This window comes from Urocitellus parryii, chromosome 6 (genome assembly GCF_045843805.1).
Source record: "Urocitellus parryii isolate mUroPar1 chromosome 6, mUroPar1.hap1, whole genome shotgun sequence".
NCBI lineage: Eukaryota > Metazoa > Chordata > Mammalia > Rodentia > Sciuridae > Urocitellus > Urocitellus parryii.
This window is the reverse complement of record NC_135536.1, coordinates 95,248,817-95,268,482: the sequence shown is the minus strand read 5'-3', so window position 1 is coordinate 95,268,482 and position 19,666 is coordinate 95,248,817. Positions and strand designations below refer to the sequence as shown.

At 35.2% G+C, this 19,666-nt stretch overlaps 1 protein-coding gene across 1 annotated transcript in view; it reads left to right on the top strand.

The window, feature by feature from the left end:
* Positions 1-19,666, top strand: part of Shc4 (SHC adaptor protein 4) — a 123,970-nt gene that overhangs the window by 80,464 nt on the left and 23,840 nt on the right. Inside the window, exons 7-9 of the mRNA XM_026390639.2 lie at positions 13,170-13,293; positions 14,724-14,895; positions 17,150-17,210. Of these exons, the coding sequence (XP_026246424.1) occupies positions 13,170-13,293; positions 14,724-14,895; positions 17,150-17,210 (357 nt within the window). The remainder of the gene's footprint in view (positions 1-13,169; positions 13,294-14,723; positions 14,896-17,149; positions 17,211-19,666) is intronic.

Genomic DNA, 19,666 nt, shown 5'->3' with positions numbered 1-19,666 from the left:
CTGGAATTTCACTTTTATTTTTCATAAAGAGACCTTTGACTGATAGTACCTCCTACTTCCAGTAGCACATCTTACGCTGGTGCATTATAACACTTTATTTCTCTTCTTAACACCCATATTTTTATTATCATATTTATTCATGGCACTTGTTTATATGCTATGAGGCTAAAATTCCTATGAGGGCAGAAATCTATTTCTCTTACTCATTCTTGTTCCCAAGTACTCATCACAATGCCTAGTACATAGGTGATGCACAAAAACTGTTTTGTTGATTGAGCGAATGGAAGAGTTGATTGGATCTCTCATCCTGGGACTTTAGCGAGGTTGCTTAAGAAACTCATTATCCAGCCATACTGTGGTTTAAGGGCCTGAAGTTCCTCATGTAGTTGGACATTGCTGGACAGATGTGGTTAGCATTGTTTCTCATTCCTAACTCTAGGACATTTAGCCTCCTCTTAGAGATGAGATTAGGTCAGTTCTCCTCCTTAACTAAAACCTATTAGTTAAGGAACCTTTGCCACCCCAGGAATGGAGTTTGCTCCAAACCACTTAGTAAGTGAATATGGAATAGGATTTGGAAATTTTTTAAAAGAGCTCTAAGTCACAGTGATGGAAATACATATGGCATGCTAGGGGGCAAATGAGTAGAATATACTAAACTGCAGAATGTATATGAAAGAAGAAAAAAAACAAAGTCTAAGAAGTATCCAGAGGGCATAAAGAAAAGAGCTAATATATAGGGACTTAATTCTGTGAAGAAATGGGTAGATGTGCTGTTTGTTAAAGCAAAGCTTTATAAAGAATGGTTTGGCAACAGGCTGAATTAGGTGAATTCAAGGAAAAAATTGAAGCAGGGAGATCCATTTGGAAGTAATTGTGATTGTCAGAAGTGAAATGATGAGAATCAGCTGCTGACACAGAGCTTGACACACAGTAGATGTTCAGTAAATGCTTGCCAAAAGAACATGGCAAAGTGAAGAGGAAAGAAATAGATGAAAAAAAAAACTACAAAACATTCCATTACAATTAAACCACACTAAGGTAAATAATGAAGAATAGTTAATGGTCAAAGGGTGGGCAGAAGAGACAGGAACAATATGGTGTAGTAACAGCATGGCAAAGGATTCCAGCAAAGAGCAACTTCTTTTAATCCTGCCTAGAGAATAATGGCTTGCTATATTTATATTTGGAAAGACCTCTGAACAAGAAGCTTTTTTTTTCTCTTTTCCTAACATGAAAAGAACAGGATGAAAGGAAAAAAAATATGTCAGGAAACATAGATGTGTAGTAACTTTGCCACCAGTCACTGAATTTATCTGGACATGTTATTGCTCTTAAGTAACAGTGGTGAGGCAATCAAGAGTCATAGTTGGTTGCTGAGAATAATGGCCATGAAGAATGAATCCATGTGCTTTCAGATTCCTTCTCTTGCTTAAGTGAAACAGGCAGAGAAAAACATGCAGCACATTCACTTAGAAAGCTCCCATGGAGCCTGAGTAGTATATCAGAGATGAGATGCATGAAAGGGATCTATAGGGATCCTGGCATGTGGATTATGAGAAGGCATTCATGAGAACTCTTGAGTGAGGTCATCGATGGGCTTTGAGAAACAGCCCCAACAGAACTTTCAGTTTTTCTTTCAGCCATTAGCCTATATATATATATATATATATATATATATATATATATATATATGAAATAAGATCAATGTTGGGATAAGCAAGACTGGGTTAGAATAATAATTTTTCCACCATTTCATTATATAATATTAGGCAGATTGTCACATCTTCAAACCTCGACTTTTTAATTGTGAAAGTGGGAATAATAGCGACTACCACCTGGTGTTGTTGGGATGAATAACAGAGATAACATTATGGACAAAGCATAATTTTATTTCCTCCTTCATCTCATCTTTGTTTCTTCTTTAGGAAAACGGGCCTCTACTTAGAAGTTAGGATATTTTTCTTAGATTTGAAAGTTAATTGTCTCCCCATCACTTGTTTCTTGTTTTCCTGTCCCCTCACCCCCTCTCTTACTTATCTTGTTAAAAAAGACCCATGAGAAGCTACTGTGTTCTTAATATACCTCTGCTTGCACACTAAGCTAATGTTAAATCTTTCCCCCTCATTTAAGCCCCCGGATTCATGGTATCTGCAAAGAGATAGTGACACAGCTTTTGAGGACACAAATAATTATTAGGTATCAGTTGCAGGCCACTAGAAGCCATCAAAGATTGTGAATTTTATACAAATTATATGGCTTCTGTCATTCTACTGAGGTTATAATATAATTTTTTTTGGCAGTTTTATCTGTAAAGTGATATTGGAGGGCAGAAAACCAGTCTGGAGTTTATGAGTCCAATTCCAGGGATATCTCATTAGTTCTAAACTGCCTTGGAGAAGCAAGGGACAGTTTTTTAAAATTTTAATTTTTTACTGGTGCATTATAATAATTATATAATGGTAGGATTTATTATTGGATATATAAATGGACACAATATAACAATTTGGTCAATATAGTTCTCCAGTATTTCCCCTTTTCCATCCCTCCTCCTTCCCCCAGGTCACCTTCCTCTACTCTACTGGTCTCCCTTCACTTTTCATAGGACTCCCACCACTCCTGCCCTTTTATTTTCCTTTTTCCTCTTTAGTTTCCACATAAAGAAAGCATACAGCCCTTGTTTATGAGTTTGGTTTATCTTGCTTAACATAATATTCTCATAGGTTTGTCTATTTCTCTGCAAATAGACATAATTTTATGTTTCTCTGTCACTAAATAAAACATTATATATCTATATATCTATATATAGATATATAGATATATAGATATATAATATTTTCCCTATCCATTCATCAATTGACAGATATCTAGGCTGTCCCATAGTTTGGCTATTGTGAATTATATCAATGTCGACATGGGTATTCATGTATTGCTATAGTATGATAACTTTAATTCTTTAGGACAAATACCAAGGAGTGGTATAATTGAGTCATATGATGGTTCCTTTCCTGGACTTTCCAGGAACCTCCAAACTGATTTCTATAGTGGTTGCTATAATTTACAATCTCACCAACAGTGTTCATATTCTCTCCAGAATTTGTTATTGTTTGTATTCTTGATTACTGCCATTCTAATAGGAGTGAGATGAAATCTCAGTGTAGTTTTGATTTGCATTTCCCTAATACTAAAGATGTTGAACATCTTTTATATATTTGCTGGTCATTTGCATTTCTTCTTTTGAGAAGTGTCTGCTTAGTTCATTTGCCTATTTATTAATTGGGATATTTGTTTTATGGTATTGGGTTTTTTTTTAGTTTTTTATATACTTTTGATATAAATCCTCTGTTGGAAGAGTAGCTGGCAAAGATTTTCTCCCATTCTGAAGGTTCTGCACATTCTTGTTTACTTTACTGTGGCTTTTTAATTTCATGCTGTCTCATTTCTTAATAAGCTTTCTTTTGTATTTCCAATATATTATTTCTTGAGCTTTAAGAGTCCTATTGAGGAAGTTGTTACCTGTACCTTTATGTTGGAGTATTGACCCTACATTTTCTTATAGGTGTTGCATAGTTTCTGATCCAATTCCTAGGTCTTTGATCTATTTTTTAATGTCTTGTAATGCTTCCTTTATTATTATTATTTTTAAAATTATTTATTTATTTATTTTAATTAGGTCTACATGACAGAAGAATGCATTTTGATTCATTGTACACAAATGGAGCACAACTTTTCATTTTTCTGGTTGTACATGATGGGGTTTTTGCACTATATGTGCAGTCATACATGTACATAGGGTAATGATGTCTATCTCATTCCACCATCTTTCCTGCTCCCATGCCCACTTCTCTCCTCTCCTTCCCCTTTGTCCAATCAAAGTTCTTCCATTTTTCCCCATGCCCCCCCATTATAGATTAGCATCCATTTATCAGAGAGAAGATTAAGCCTTTAGTTTTGGGGGATTGCCCTTCTTGGCTTAGCATGATATTCTCCAGCTCCATCCATTTACCTGCAAATGCCATAATTTTATTCTTTTTTAATACTTAGTAATATTCCATTGTGTATATATACCACAATTTCTTTATCCATTCATCTATTGAAGGGCATATAGGTTGCTTCCACATTTAGTTATTGTGAACTGAGCTGCTATGATTGATATGACTGTTTCACTATAGTATGCTGATTTTAAGTCCTTTGGGTATAGACTGAGGAAGTGGGATGGCTGGGTCAAATGGTGTTTCTATTCCAAGTTTTCCAAGGAATCTCCATACTGCTTTCCAGAGTGGTTGCACCAATTTGCAGTGCCACCAGCAATGCATGAGTGCACCTTTTCCCCCACATCTTCACCAACAGTTACTGTTGCTTTATATTCTTGATAATTGCCATTCTGACCGGAGTGAGATGAAATATTTAAGTAGTTTTGATTTGCATTTCCCTAATTACTAGTGACGTTGAACATTTTTTTTCATGTATTTGTTGATTGATCTTTGATCCATTTTGAGTTTGTTTTTGTGCAGGTTGAGGGTGAGAGGTAAGGACCTAGGGAAGAGAAGTTTAGACCAAATTTGTAGGTTGAAGTTTTTGATGATTATTTAGACATGAAGGTTGATGTAGAAATAGAAATCAAATATTCTCAGGGACTCCATGAGAATTGTTTGCAATGCAAATATCTCAATGTTTGACTTATTGTAAATAAGTAATAAATTGTAGCTATTTTTATTATGCTGTATGATTTGGAGTGGTATCACTAGAGAAATGGGAATTCTCAACAAAAATAGGAAAAAGACAAGCAACACAATGGAAAAATAGGGCAAATGAAATAGCTACTATGTATTGCACACTCACCATATGTCAGGCATTTTCAGAGTATTTTGTCCACATTTAGTCATTTAATTATAACAACAATAGTATAAGGTAGGTCACAACACTATTACTTTTTTTTTTTTTTTGTGGTGCTAGCTCTGAATTCAAGGCCTTGGGCATGTGAGGCAAGCACTCTACCACCTGAGCTATATCCCCAGCCTATTCCTTTTTTACAGGAAAAAAAAAAAAAAAACAACAACCTTGGAATTGAGAAAAGTAAGGTATTTTCTTAAGGTAACCAGCCAGTATGAGGAAGGACCAGTTCCAGATCCTGAGCAAAAGAACATTACAAGGCACTTTTGGGGGAAAAAAATTTAGTCTCAGTATCAAAGACACATAAATTATAATTAACACCACATTTATCTTCAAATTTAAAACATTGAAAAAAAGGCAAAATGTGAGTAGTAATTAACATTTGAACACTGCTGATAAAAAGTATAAATTCAAGCATTTTTTCAGATCAATTTGACAGTTTGCATCAATGAAGACATGTTCAAACCAGCAGTGTCACTTCTGAGGAAGTAATTAGGACATGCACAAAGATTAAGCAATACAGATCATTGTCATATTATTTATATAACAGGACAAATAAAATTAATTCAATATTTATAAATGGAAAATCATTCAGCTGGATCCATATCATGTATTATTATGCATTAATTAAGACTATTTTGAAGAGTAAGTGATGATGTGGGGAAAATATTCTTAATGCTATTAAGTACAGAAAGCAGGATCTAAAGCAGTATGATTAGTGTGACCCCAGGTAAGTTTTGGGGTGAAGGTTGAAAGACACATTCTAAATTATGAATAGTGGTTGTCCTTAGATAGTAAGATTTTGTGCAATTTTTATTTCTTTTTAGTACTTTTTAAATTTTCTAAAAATTTTACAATGAACATTACAAACATTAGAAAAAATGTTCTAAATCCTTGATTAAAAATAATGAAACCATAAAGATGATGTTATAAAATTACCTAGTGAATTTGGTCCATCTAGGTAAAAATGGCAGACAAGAGAAGCCCAAGGAGTGGGTCTTGAGAGTAGGGAGACAGAGGAAGAAAAAAAGGTAAAGAGGGGAGGGATCCAGGGAGAGAGAAAAAGAACACCTTCAGTGCAGGTTTGTAAAAGCTAGAATATAACTATAAGAGTTAATGAGATCACCAAAGAAGGAATCTAGAAAGAAGAAGGCTGAGAATTTTAGGGAATGGGAGAAGTCAAAGATAGTATGATGCTCCAGAGTAGTCAGGAGCAGAAGAGAAGGAAATCAGAAGATGAGTGCTTCCCAAGAACAAGGAATGGCAAGTTTCTCCCGGAGAAGACATTAGGGAAATTTAGATGGCAAATGCAATTCAGTCCTGAAATTAAATTCACCTTGGGAAGCAGAATTTTGGTGGACTAGTGAAGCCAGGAGCCAGATGGCAGGGATGAGGCCGAGAGTATGACTGACAGGAAGTGGAGGTGGGCAGAGGAGACCAGGCATCCTGCTAGTAATCCTCAATGTTCCCACTGTCTCTCATGTGCTTAATTCACCTTTCACATTAGTGCATGCAAATCAGACAGTTGTCATTTTTCCCCCATCTTAGCTAAGACCCTTTTGTGAACTCTTCATTTTATAAAAGGTCCTTTCTGTTGAAAAGGCAATTTCCAGTAAGAATGTTTTGAGTTTACCTAGTGACTAATACAGCTTTCCTCTGTAATTGCTGTCAATGAGGAAATCCATATTCTTCTAATACTACTCCAAGTGTGTAGCAGTCCAAGAAGGTTTGAATATTTTCTCTGGATTTAGTCTGTAAGAGGCCCCAGTTTATAGAATTATATGGATATAGGAAGACCATAGTTCTGAGTCTCTGAAGAAAGTTAAACAAACAAACAAACACTAAACAAAACTTAAAACAATTAAATGGAGACTTAATTTATATTTATGTCGTGGTTATGAAGTACATGCACTATAGCACTGGTGACATCCCTTAACCATGAACTGACAGCAGGCCGTCTTCTTTGAGCTCCTTTTTCCTAAGGTGTGTACTCCCTGTTGCAATCCCACAGCACCATCTGGTGGATGACCCAAGAAGCTAAACTTTTGAATTTAGAATTTTCTAACAAAAACAAAATAACTGTTCTGTCCAAAACAAGTAAAAGAAGGATCTGTTGTCCCATAAGAATCAGTTCTCATCCTCTTGCTCATGACTACCCAGTTAGGAAACCATATGAAAATGAGAACAACAGAAGATGAATCTTTTAAATCTTAGTGTCATGCTTGATACCAAATAGTAGAACTGTGGGTCTGCCTGGAATCAAAGTGGGATGAAAAGAATCTAGATCTGCATCTGAGATCTAGAGATCTGGAGAGCAAAGCTTAGATCTCATGCCAAAGTTATCAAAGTTATGTCACTAAAAGTCACTTTTTTTTTTTTTGTAACAGGGAATTGAAGCCAGGGGTGCTTAATCACCGAGCCACATCCCCAGCCCATTTTTGTATTTTATTTAGAGACAGAGTCTTGCAGAGTTGCTTAGGGCCTCATTAAGATGCTGAAGCAGGCTTTGAACTCATTATCCTCCACCTCAGCCTCCTGGACGTGCTCCACTGCGCCTGGCAAAAGTCACACTCTTTAGGGGGATTGGGAAGTTTTATATATTGTCTTTCTTTCTTCCCTTTAGCTGTAGGTTGGGCAATTCTTAGCCAAGCTTTTGGAGATACTGAGAAATGGCATATTTATGTGATTCAAAACCCACCCTATACTGGTTCATGACCAATTTTATTTATCTTATTTTTTATGTTCATTTCTTTATTTATCTTTAAGTGAATTTAAGAATAAAAGTATGAGAGAATATTTTGGTAAAAGACAACCAATATGATTTGCCATTTTGAAATGCTAAAATTACTTCTACAAGTTGGGTATGTTCCCCAAAAGTAAGCTAAATGACAGACACCTGCTGACTATTACTATTACCAAGAGTCACTATATCTTTCCTAAAGAGTCAAAAAGAATAGATGGATTTTTTACAAGGAAATAAACTTTTTGTGTGTTTTTTTTTCTTTTTTCTTTTATTAGAACTTTATGGTTATATGTAGTCATGATCAATTTTTAAAAAGACTGTTTTCACACACATGCTGAATGAGCAAGACTCAGGGTGTACCAATGAAACCAACTAACCATTTTATTCTCCAAATGGCTAGTTCTCTTCCCTGGGATAAATCCTTCTCTTACTCCTGAATAAAACTTGGACTAGGAGCTGGGGTTGTGGCTCAGTGGTTTAGCGCTTGCCTGGCATGTGTGAGGCACTGGGTTCCATCCTCCGCACCATATAAAAATAAATAGTGTCTGTGAGTGGTGACAGTATCATTATTGAAATACTTGTGTTTCCTGAAGGAGGTAAGACTGAGTAAAGTATCTGCACATAGTCAGTCTATTTGTCCATTGTCACTTATTTTATGTAAAGGAACATGAACCACTGTTTGGGTTTTTTTTTCTGTTAATCTCCTCAAAAAGTAATATGCCAGTAACAGGGTTATCTGAAGAAATACAAAAAATTATATTCTTAGAATCCGCCCAGGTATCAGAATCAAAGAAGCTGAGATAAATAAATCGTTTTGAAAATATGTTAGAAATAACAGAGGATGGTCAGCCTGTTTGGTTTATTCATTCTTCCTGTATGCCCACATGCATCGTCCTTGTCCTCAGTGGATTTAAGAACTATGACAATGTATGTTTACAGTGCCTTTGTCTAGTATGAGATAATTGTGTTTATATGGTTTTGTCTCTGTGCCTTCTATTCTGTACCATGAGTCTACCTGACTGTTTTGGTGCCAATACATGCCATTTTTGTTACTACAGCCCTGTAGTATAATTTAAGATCTGGTATTGTGATGCTTCCTGCTTCACTTTTCTTCTAAATATTGTTTTGGCTATTCTGGGTCTTTTACTTTTCCAAATAAATTTCATGAGTATTTTTTCTATTTCTATGAAGAACATCATTGGAATTTTAGTAGGAATTGCATTAAATCTTTCTAGCTCTTTGGGCTGGGATTGTGGCTCAGCGGTAGAGCGCTTGTCTAGCACGTGCGGGGCCTTAGGTTTGATCCTCAGCACCACATAAAAATAAATAAATAAATAAATAAAGATATTGTGTCCAATGACAACTAAAAAATAAATATTAAAAAAATATTTCTAGTTCTTTTGGTAATATGGCCATTTTGACAATATTATTTCTGCCTATCCAAGAACACGGGAGATCTTTCCATTTTTTAAGGTCTTCTTCAATTTCTTTCTTTAGTGTTCTGTAGTTTTTATTATAGAGGTCTTTCACCTCTTTTGTTAGATTTGATTCCCAAATATTTTATTTTTTATTTGAGGCTATTGTGAATTGGTTAATTTTCCTAATTTCTTTTTCAGTTGATTCATCACTTATATATAGGACAATAGTTGATTTATGGGTGTTATTTTTATATTCTGCTACCTTTCTGAATTTACTTCGGAGCTCTAGAAGTTTTCTTGTGGAGTTTTTTGGGTCTTCTAAGTACAGAATCATGTCATTGGCAAACAGGGATAGTTTCTGAATTCTTCTTTTCCTGTAGAAAAGATAGCCTCTTCAACAAATGGTGCTGGGAAAGATGGAAATCCATATGTAACAAAATGAAATTAAATCCCCATCTCTTACCCTGCACAAAACTCAACTCAAAGTGGATCAAGGACATAGGCATTAGACCAGAGACCCTGTACCTAATAGAAGAAAGAATAGTCTCAAATCTTCGTCATGTTGACTTAGGAACCAACTTTCTTAACAAGAAAGTACAAGCAGTAAAATCAAGAATCAACAAATGGGATGGAATCAAACTAAAAAGCTTCTTTAAAGCAAAGGAAACAATAAAGTATGGGAAGAGAGAGCCTACAGAATGGGAGAAAAATCTTTGCCACCTGCACCTCAGATAGACCATTAATCTCTAAGATATATAAAGAACTCAAAAAATTTAACACACACACACACCAAAAAAAAAAAAAAAAAACCCTTAGTCATTAAATGAGCAAAGGAAGTGTTCATCATTTCTAGTGGCTAGTGGTTAGAGAAATGCAAAATGAAAACCATACTGAGATGTAATCTCACTCCAGTCAGAATGGAAATTATCAAGAATACAAGTAACAATAAATGTTGGTGAGGATGTGGGGAAAAAGATACACTCATACATTGCTGGTGGGATTGTAAATTGGTGCATCTGGAAAGCAGTATGGAGATTTCTCAGAAAATTTGAAATGGAACCACCGTTTGACCCAGTTATCACACTCCTTGGTGTACACCCAAAGTACTTAAAATCAGCATACTGTAGTAACATGGCCACATCAATGTTTATAGTAGCTCAATTTACAATAGCTAAACTATGGAACCAGCCTAGGTACCCTTCAACAGATGAATGGATAAAGAAAACGTGGTTTATGTACACAATGGGATATTACTCAGCCATAAAGAGAAATGAAATTATGGCATTTGCTGGTAAATGGATGGAATTGGAGACTATCATGCATAGTGAAATAAGCCAATCTCCCCAAATGAAAACTCTGGTATTCGGATGCTAACTCACAGTAAGGGTGGGTATGGAAAAATAGAAATACTTTGGATTAGACTAAAGGGAATGAAGGGAAAGGAGAGGAGTTGGGAGTAGGAAAGTTAGTAGAATGAATCAGACATTACTTTTCTATGTTCATATATATTCATATATGAATACATGACCAATGTAATTCCACATCATGTACAACCAGATATATGGGAAGTTGTACTCCATATATGTATAATATGTCAAAATATATTATACTGTTATGTATTAAAAAACATAAAAAAGCTACTATGACAGAAAAAGGATAGGATTTTTATAAAGCAAAAAGGGACTTCAAAGATCAGCTGACGGGGCTAGGGTTGTGGCCCAGCAGCAGAGCACTCGCCTAGCACATGTGAGGCACTGGGTTCGATCCTCAGCACTACATAAAAATAAATAAACAAAATAAAGGTATTGTGTCCAACTACAACTAAAAAAAAATATTAAAAAAAGAGATCAGTCAGTGCATTGTCTTGGTAAGCAAGGACCTTGCCACGAAGTGGCTTGTTCAGGGTCACAAAGATGGTAGCATAATTGGAACTTGAACTCAGATCTGAGTCTTTGCACAGAATTCTTGTAAATATCCTTATTCTCTTTGCTCTCTCACTGGAAGTGCAATTTTGTTTTTCTTATTTATTTACAACTGAATCTCTTCTTTCTCTCATTATTTCTTCATCTTTACCCCTTAACATCTTCAACCTTAAGAAAAAATAAAATTACAAAAATTGTTCTCTGATATAATTTCTGATTTTGATTTTATTTTTAATTGGATCATGAATGTATAAGATTAAAAACAAAATGAATTACCTTTTTGTAGAATGTAACATGACTTCTCTTGGTTCAACTGGAGGGTATATCTCCAAGGGTACTTTGTAGATCTTAGTATGAGCACTGGCTAGGAAAGAAAGACTATATTTCCAAAAAATGACTCAAGCAATCATTTTTCATTCAATGACTATAAAAACATGCCTTACTATGGGGATTCATGGTAGATTTCACTTCAATAAAATCCAAGTTAATTTCTTAAAGTAAAAATATAGATGTGTTTCAGGGAAACAAGTATTTATTCAACAAGTATTTTTAAGTCCCTTGTAAGTCCCTTATGAGTTGTCACTATGACAAGCTGCTGTAGAGAAAACTAAAGGGACAGTATAAAATGGCAATCTAAATATAGACCAAATGTTTTCTTTTGTTGAGAAGGTTGTGTATTTACAGGTATTCTTAACTGAGTTTTACAAGCACATATTCTTGCAAAACTGTTTATAGAGAAATAATTCCCTTAAATAAAAGTCACATTAATTATGGAATAAGAATATCTGAGATTCCATGAGATGATTATCAATATCAGTATAAGAAACACTGTTACGGGTTCTATAATTTACTGTTTATCAGCTCTATGAATTCTGTAAGATGGGAATGGGTTGCCTTTTAATTAAACATGATATCCTTTCCAAGACAATACAAGGCATAAAATATTGCTTCCAAGTTAATGCCATTAAACCATTCCACAAAGACAGTTATCTCTTCTTGCCTCATATTTCCCTTGTGGTAATTGTTTCCAGTGTTGGTTTAAAAATTCTGAGACTCAAGATGCTTTCCCTGGTATTTAATTTAATTTCCCATGCACTCCCTTAAACTTATCACATTTTTTCTTTACTATTCTGAGAGCATAGCCTACATTTTTAATAGTATTCTTATGTATATTAAACTGATATCAAGTGTCTTCTTCATCCCTCAATTCTTCAGGCTATACAAAAGTTCTTTTTTGCCCCCTCATAAGATTTATTGACTCAATCTTTAAATCATTCTAATGACTCTAAGTCATTCTTATGAAACTCAGTCCATTATATTTTTAAATTCAAGGCCCTAAATTTGACACCATACTCCAGCCAAATCAAGAATGTTGCTATATGTGGTGGGGAGATAAATTTATAGTCTGTACTGTAAACACAAGCTCTTGTTTTTACATAATAGCAGCAGATTTTCTAACTCATGTAATTTTGAGATGCTGGTAGATGCCTCCACCCCTTATTTATTTTACATGTAAAAATTAGCCTCTTCCCAGTAAAAGCTTCTCAGAAAGGTACCCAGTAAGAGCTTTAATATCTTCTGGTAATGATAGCATCACCAGATTTTGATTTTAATGCTTATTAGAGAAATTCATTGGTGGGATTTCAAAGATGGCCATGATTGTACTTACCACTGCTTTATAATAATAGCAATGCCAGGGCAAAAAGGGTGACTAGAGAAAGGGATATTCCAAAGCCCCTATTTTTACCAGCAACTCATGCCCCATGTTTCGAATAGGTTTGGAAAGTTATCTTTTTTCTTCTGAAATATGCGATACAAACACGAGACCTCAAATTTCATCTTCTTGTCAGGTACAATGTTAAGATCTCCTGCATTGAATTCAAGAGATAGTATATAAATATTTGTCATATCATTAGTCATGACAGTCTATTTTGATTAAAATGTGGGCCCAAAATACCTGTCTTGGGACCAAAATTTGTGTTTGGAAATCTTTAGATATAAAACTGAATATTATTTTTCTCATTGATTTATATGAAATATGAAGTATTCCTCATTATTTCTCTCTGAAGAGAGCTGTAAATCTATTGCTGCCTTTTGTTCAATTACCAATTAATATTCTGGAAGTATTTTAACTTTATATAATCTTACCTGATTGGAAATTTGTTATAATTTTTTTTGTATCTCTTCTCACAGCCTGCCACATATTAGAATGCCGAAATGGAATGGCCCAAGATGTCATAAGTACTATTGGGCAGGCTTTTGAACTCCGGTTTAAACAGTACTTGAAAAATCCTTCTTTGAATACTTCTTGTGAAAGGTCAGCCAAGAGTTCTGTGATTATTTGACTTGCTTTCTATTTTAAAAATTAATATATTTTAAAATTGACTAAGGAAATTAGTAATTATTTTCTTATAATTAGGTGCAGTTTCAGTACAAAATTATAGTGACATTTTCTATTTTCTTCCATTCATATTTATAAAGATATCTCCTCTTGTTTTATAACAAGATTACAGGAGACAATAAAGGTAATAAACAATCAGCCCTTTTTCTCTAGTGTAACAGAAAGCTGTGAATTACATACAATTATAAAATAATAAACATCAACAAGTTCTTTGGATTTTTTTAAACCCCAGATCTCTTATGTAAAAACAAGAACCAAGAACAAAATAATATGAATCAAATGTCTACTATAGAACTTCTTGCTTGCTAATTTGCGGTATAAATAGATCAGCTTTCACTAAATTGTGGCAGTGGGTGGAACACGACATGACCCAATGATCTCATTGTACTATCTAAAGCACAGAAAGTTCAGAATGAAAGCTGAACTCTTTTAGGTCTCTTAGACTCCAACATGTATGGAATGAAGCAAAGCCTCTGGCTTGCAAACACTAGGCTTGGAGATGTCCCTTAATGAGGTAGTCTAGCAAATGAGAACCGTTACTAGAAGCCTTGATGCTGAATTTTTTCAGAATAGCACATTGGTCTTAGTGCTATCATTTTGTTTTATGTATAATGAACTCAACAAAACTTTGTGAGTTGTCAGTAGAATCTGCTTGTTCCAAATAGTCTTGATATATTCTTTTTTTATAACAAATTTTTATTACTTCTAATTTAAAAGAAAAGCCTATTTGTTTCTTCTTTACCCTGTTTCAGTTTTAAAACCAATTGCATGTTTATATAAATGTACCCACTTACTACATATGGTTCTAATATTTCCTTATGAGTCCCATATATTTGTCTGGATCTGTGCAGACAAGATAGCTAGCCATAGTGTTCTTAGTCTTTTTCCATCTTAGTTTAATAAACTGGGCCAGGTCTTCTACCCAAAGAACAATATCTAAATTTTCCTTGAGCAAAACATTTCCAAAATGCAGCAATTGAAGCCTGCTGGAGATACCCAGAAAGCCTTTGCATTTTATGACAAAAATGCCTTATATTTAGAGAGTTTATTATTAATTATTGCTATTATTATTATTATCATTAGTTATCCCTGAGGAGAGACACAAAGCATCACCCTTGGCACTTTTTTTTTTTTTTTTGCTTACTCCACTTTGTCTACAAAAACTAAACAACTCAACCATCTGGTTGCTTCCATCCAGATGTTTGCTATCACGTAGCACAGCTATACACTTAAAACACAAATGCAAAGGTTTTCAGGATGATTTGCTTGGTTCTACTCCCTTTGCATCCTTTACATCACTTGAATTCCTCTTAGGGTTTCTTTTTTTTTTTTTTTTTCCTTTACAGTGAGGAGGTGCATATTGATGGTCTTTCAGAAGAGAGAGAAGATCATGAATACTACAATGAAATCCCAGGGAAGCAGCCACCTGCAGGTGGCGTTTCAGATGTGCGGATCAAAGTTCAAACTACAGAACAAATGGCTTATTGCCCAATACGCTGTGAAAAGTTATGCTATTTAGTAAGTAATGTTTTATTGTTACAGGAACCACCAGTGTAACTATGGCCCTATCACTACAGCATTTCATTTGAGGGTTTCCAAATGCCAATTTAGGGAAAGTCTCATCTTTTTCAAATGGTTGGTGGGAGAGTGAATCATAGTCAGAGCCTGTACCAGATCATTTTTACTCCCAGTCCGCCAGCCACAGCCTCAGCAGTCTCATATCTCACTTCACTGGAAAGACCAGGCCATCCAACATATTATCCTCAATTTCACCCTTTCCCATCCCCAAGTCTTCCTGTGTTCTCCTTGCTTCTCTTTCTTAGCAATTGCCTCCAAAGCTAATTTTCCCCCTGTGCTCTTGATCCAAATCTCTTCAATCTGCCCTTGTGCTGTCCACTAATTTCTGTCTCAGTATTTATTCTCTGTCAGTTCTTTCTCTTCTGCAAATAAACTTGGACTCCTACAATCCAACTAATAATGTCCTACCTCTTTCTTACCTTCCTTTCACTCACAAACTTCCGGAAAGAATTGCCTCTGTCTTTGCTTTCCTATCTACATTATACTATTAGGATTTGAACTCTGCTTGACAACTTGAAAGAAATTACTTTTACAGTGATAATCTGCTTTAATTTTAAATCTGTTTTCCTCTCTGTATTTTGCATCTGTCTACAGCATTTGGCATGTTGGCTACCTCTTCTTTTTTAGAGATCTCTTATCTTAGCTTTCAAAGCCCTTCCATCTTGTCATTTTCTTCCCACATTTCTAGTTACTGCCAATTTCTAGTTACTGTCTACCTACCTACCTTCCTTTCTCCAACATTTTATTATGAATGTTTCAAATGTACAGAAAAGTTAAAAGAACTATATAGTGAACACTCACATAATCAACATCTGGTTTCTACAATTCACATTTTACTATATTTGCTTTATCACATGTTGCCGTTTATCGTTCATTGATCTATCTTATTATGAACACATTTCAAAGCAAGTTGTATCTTCTTTTCATCTCTTATTTTCTTCTATCATCTCTCCTGAAAATCCCAGCCCCACCTTTCTACAATGTATAATCACTCTTCGAGGCTCTGCCCTTGGCTCTCATCTTACCTCTAGCAGGCCAACTGTGCACATACTTCTTCCACCTTCTGTCTTCAGCCCTTATTTACCTCTCCAGCTGTAATGCCAAGTTGTATTACCAAGCTTATTTATATAAAAATTGAATTTGGCATTTTCTCCTCGACTTCAAACTCAATTCTTGCACTGATTTATTCATATTTATTATGGCATTGCAACTTTTTCATGAATCCATTGTCTTTTGTTTTTATCACATTTTTGGTTCCATATTGACTTTGTTTTCAAAATAAGATTACTCCCATGAAAATGTCTTTTGAAGCTACTTAAAACTTTTTCATTCTTGTTACCCTTTTAAATTCTGGTCCTCTCTTGCTTAGATGGTTCTGAAAGCTCCTTTCCTGTCTCCAGACTCATTCCTCAAACCCTACAACACAGTATTGCCAGATAAATATTTCTTTTTTTAAAATATTTTTTAGTTGTAGGTGAACACAATATATTTATTTTTTTTATGTGGTGCTGAGGATCGAACCCAGTGCCTCACACCTGTGAGGCAAATGCTCTGCCACTAGCCACAACCCTAGCCCTCCAGATAAATCTTTCTAAAGCATAGACATTACCCTTCTCAAAGGCATCAGTTGATCCCCATTCCATTGCTGAAGGCAGCTACATATATAGGAATGATTGAAGCCCTTTTATTGGGTGAGATTTTTAAGAATAAGTTTGCTTGGTTAAAAACCTCAGTAGAATAGGGTTCCAGTCTGTCAATTCAAAGTTAGGTGGAGGTTGGCTGCATGGCTCTTGTTTATACAATGTCCTGAAAGTCACTTTCTGTCTGAGACTTTAAGTCCTAAAATGTGAGCTCCCAAACAGAAAAGGAAGCACAGAGGACACAGGACATTAGCAGTCTTTATGATCACCCCCCTACACGATCAGACCCACCTCTCTAACTCCAAAGCAATACTATGAAAAGAGTATGCTCTCCCCATCCAGAATCTCAGTTTCTGACCTGACATTTCTTGTGTCAGAAAGTGAAGTTACCTATTATATTCCTCTGGGAGTATTGTAAGTATTTTTTCTTTTTAAAATTTATGCATGTGTACATAAATGTTTCACCATTTAAACGCACCAATAAAAATGTGGAAAGAAGAGAGAAAAAGAAAAAGAGAAAAAAAATAATGTTTCACAATTTGATTTTCATTTAGCCTGAAAACTCCAAGTGCAGCAGTGTATATGAGAACTGTCTGGAACAAAGCAGGGCAATAGGTAGGTACAGAGTCTTTTCCCATCTGCTACCTCCTGATCCCTTTTAAGTCATATGAATGTGTGTGGCCCTTGCTCTTAAAATCTTTATGGAAAAGTCATGTATATATAACTAAACATACAATCCTTTTGCTGAAGTCTTCCCAGAGAGGCCCAGAGCACAGATGTATTACTAGAAAGGCTTGTGGTTCCCTCTTGTTCTTGTGTGATCCATCATGCTGATGATTTTGCAATATGGAGTCTATCACTTCTCTGACATTATGAAAACTTTTTTTCTGGAACGGTACTGTCTCTGCTCAAAACTCAAGGGATTTTCATTTCAAAGACCAAACAGTAAACTAATATTATGAAAACTGCCTGACAAATTCTTTAGGATTAAGATAAAACCTTTGTTCCAGGTTGGCAAAGGAAACAAAAGGGTACTTGAAATGTGAGAGTACCAATTAGGGGCCCATCTGCTCCATACTTACCAGGGTACTACATGTTTTTGTTTTATTTATTTGTCTATTTATTTATTTATTTTAGGGTACTACATGTTTTATTGCTGTGTGTGATCATTAATGTTAGGCAAAACTTGTTCACAATGCAAACAGGACATCAGCCGTCAGATTGGAAATAAATTTTCATAAAACAAGTTATATTGCCAGTTAGTCCTTTCATTCTTAAAGTTGTATAAAATATTTATATCGGAAGGAAAGTTTTGCAGCTTTAGAGGGGGAGATGACTGAACAGTATAAATAATGCAGTGGAGGACAGAATTGGATAACCACATCTAAAACTAAGGCAGTATTTTAACGTATTTAAAAACATGACTCCTGATTAAAATATCATGGCATTCTTCAAGATTACTTAAAACTCTAAACAGAATAATAGGAAATTGCCATCTACAAAGTAGTCACTTCAAGGATCCTTTTATATTTCCTATGCAATTATGCCAGTGCAATTTATTAATTTTATTATTTTTACACAGTCGAGGGACATATGAGGATTTATTGTTTCTAGTGTAACTGATTATCACTCTCTTCCATCCTAAAAAAAAAAAAAAGGAATAATAAGGGCTGGGGTTGTGGCTCAGAGGTAGAGTTCTTGCCTAGCATGCATGAGGCACTGGGTTCAATCCTTAGCACCACATAACAACAAAATAAAGATATTGTGTTCACCTGTAACAAACAAACAAATAAATAAATAAAGGCATAGTAAGCTAAGGCAGTATTTTAACTTATTTAAAAACATGACTTCTGATAAAAATATCATGGCATTCTTCAAGATTACTTAAAACTCTAAACAGATTCTTAATAATATGACTAATCAAGCTAATAATTGTAAATGTGAATGTCTTTTTAAAATTATGCTAAGATCTGTAATTCCTCCTACCCTCTGTCTTTTCCTTCACCCAGGAAATTCTTAACCCAGGGATTTAACAGTTAGGTACATACCATGGATAACCTGTAATATTGTAAACATCTCCCTGTGCTGAGCTCCCTTGAAAATATTTCTGTGTCCTTTTTAATCTTATTTATATATTCTTCACTTATTCAGCACTTCATTCAGTGATATTTATTGAAGACTTCTCATGGACCAGGCACTGTGCTAGCTGCTAGGGATAGACAAAACTAGCACTCATGTACTTTGCAGGTTAGTCAGAAAGACACACATGAACAGATGCTAACAAATGTAATGAATGTCACAAAGCCCAAGATGATATGGGAACAAATAGTAGGAAACCTATTTAATCTAGGGAACTACAGAAGGTCTTCCAAAGGAAGTGACAGCAAAATCAAGATCTGAGGGATAAGGAGGAATTATCCAGGTACAGTGGAAAAGACAGGGAAAGAAAGGGAGGGAGAGAAAAATATAGGAAGAAACAGAAAGAATGAAAATGAATAAGCTTCAGAACTAAGTGTGCTGGCACCCGGACTGTGGGAAGAGACAGCATGGGGCAGAGAAGAAAAATGAGTCTTGAACCTGTAACAATATCCTAAGGAACGTGAAAGTTTTTACTCCTGCCCAGATACCTCCCTTTCCAGCTTGTTTCCCTCCTCTCCATTAAACAGTCATCATGATCATATCTTGCATCCTCAGTCACCCAGCTTCTGAAGAGAACTCACTGAATGAAAAGTATCAACTTCTAGAATTAGTACAGTATTGTAAATCACAATACAACTATTGGAGGAAAGTGGCATGTTTCCCTCCTCTTCCACCCCTCCCCCTTCTTCTCCTCCCACCTCCCCCTTCTCCTCCTCCCTCTTCCTCCTCCTCCTGTTTCCTCCGCCTTCTCTTCTTGTTCTTCCTTTTCTTCCTCTTCTCCTTCTGCTCCCCCTCCTCCTCCCCTTCTCCCAAGAGCTCTCATCTTGATTTTTATTTTTTACATTTTATTCTCCTCCAAAAGAATAAATTTATGAAGGAATTAACAGACGCATCATTTTAACCTTGTTCAAGATTTTTCTTTTTGTAAGTAA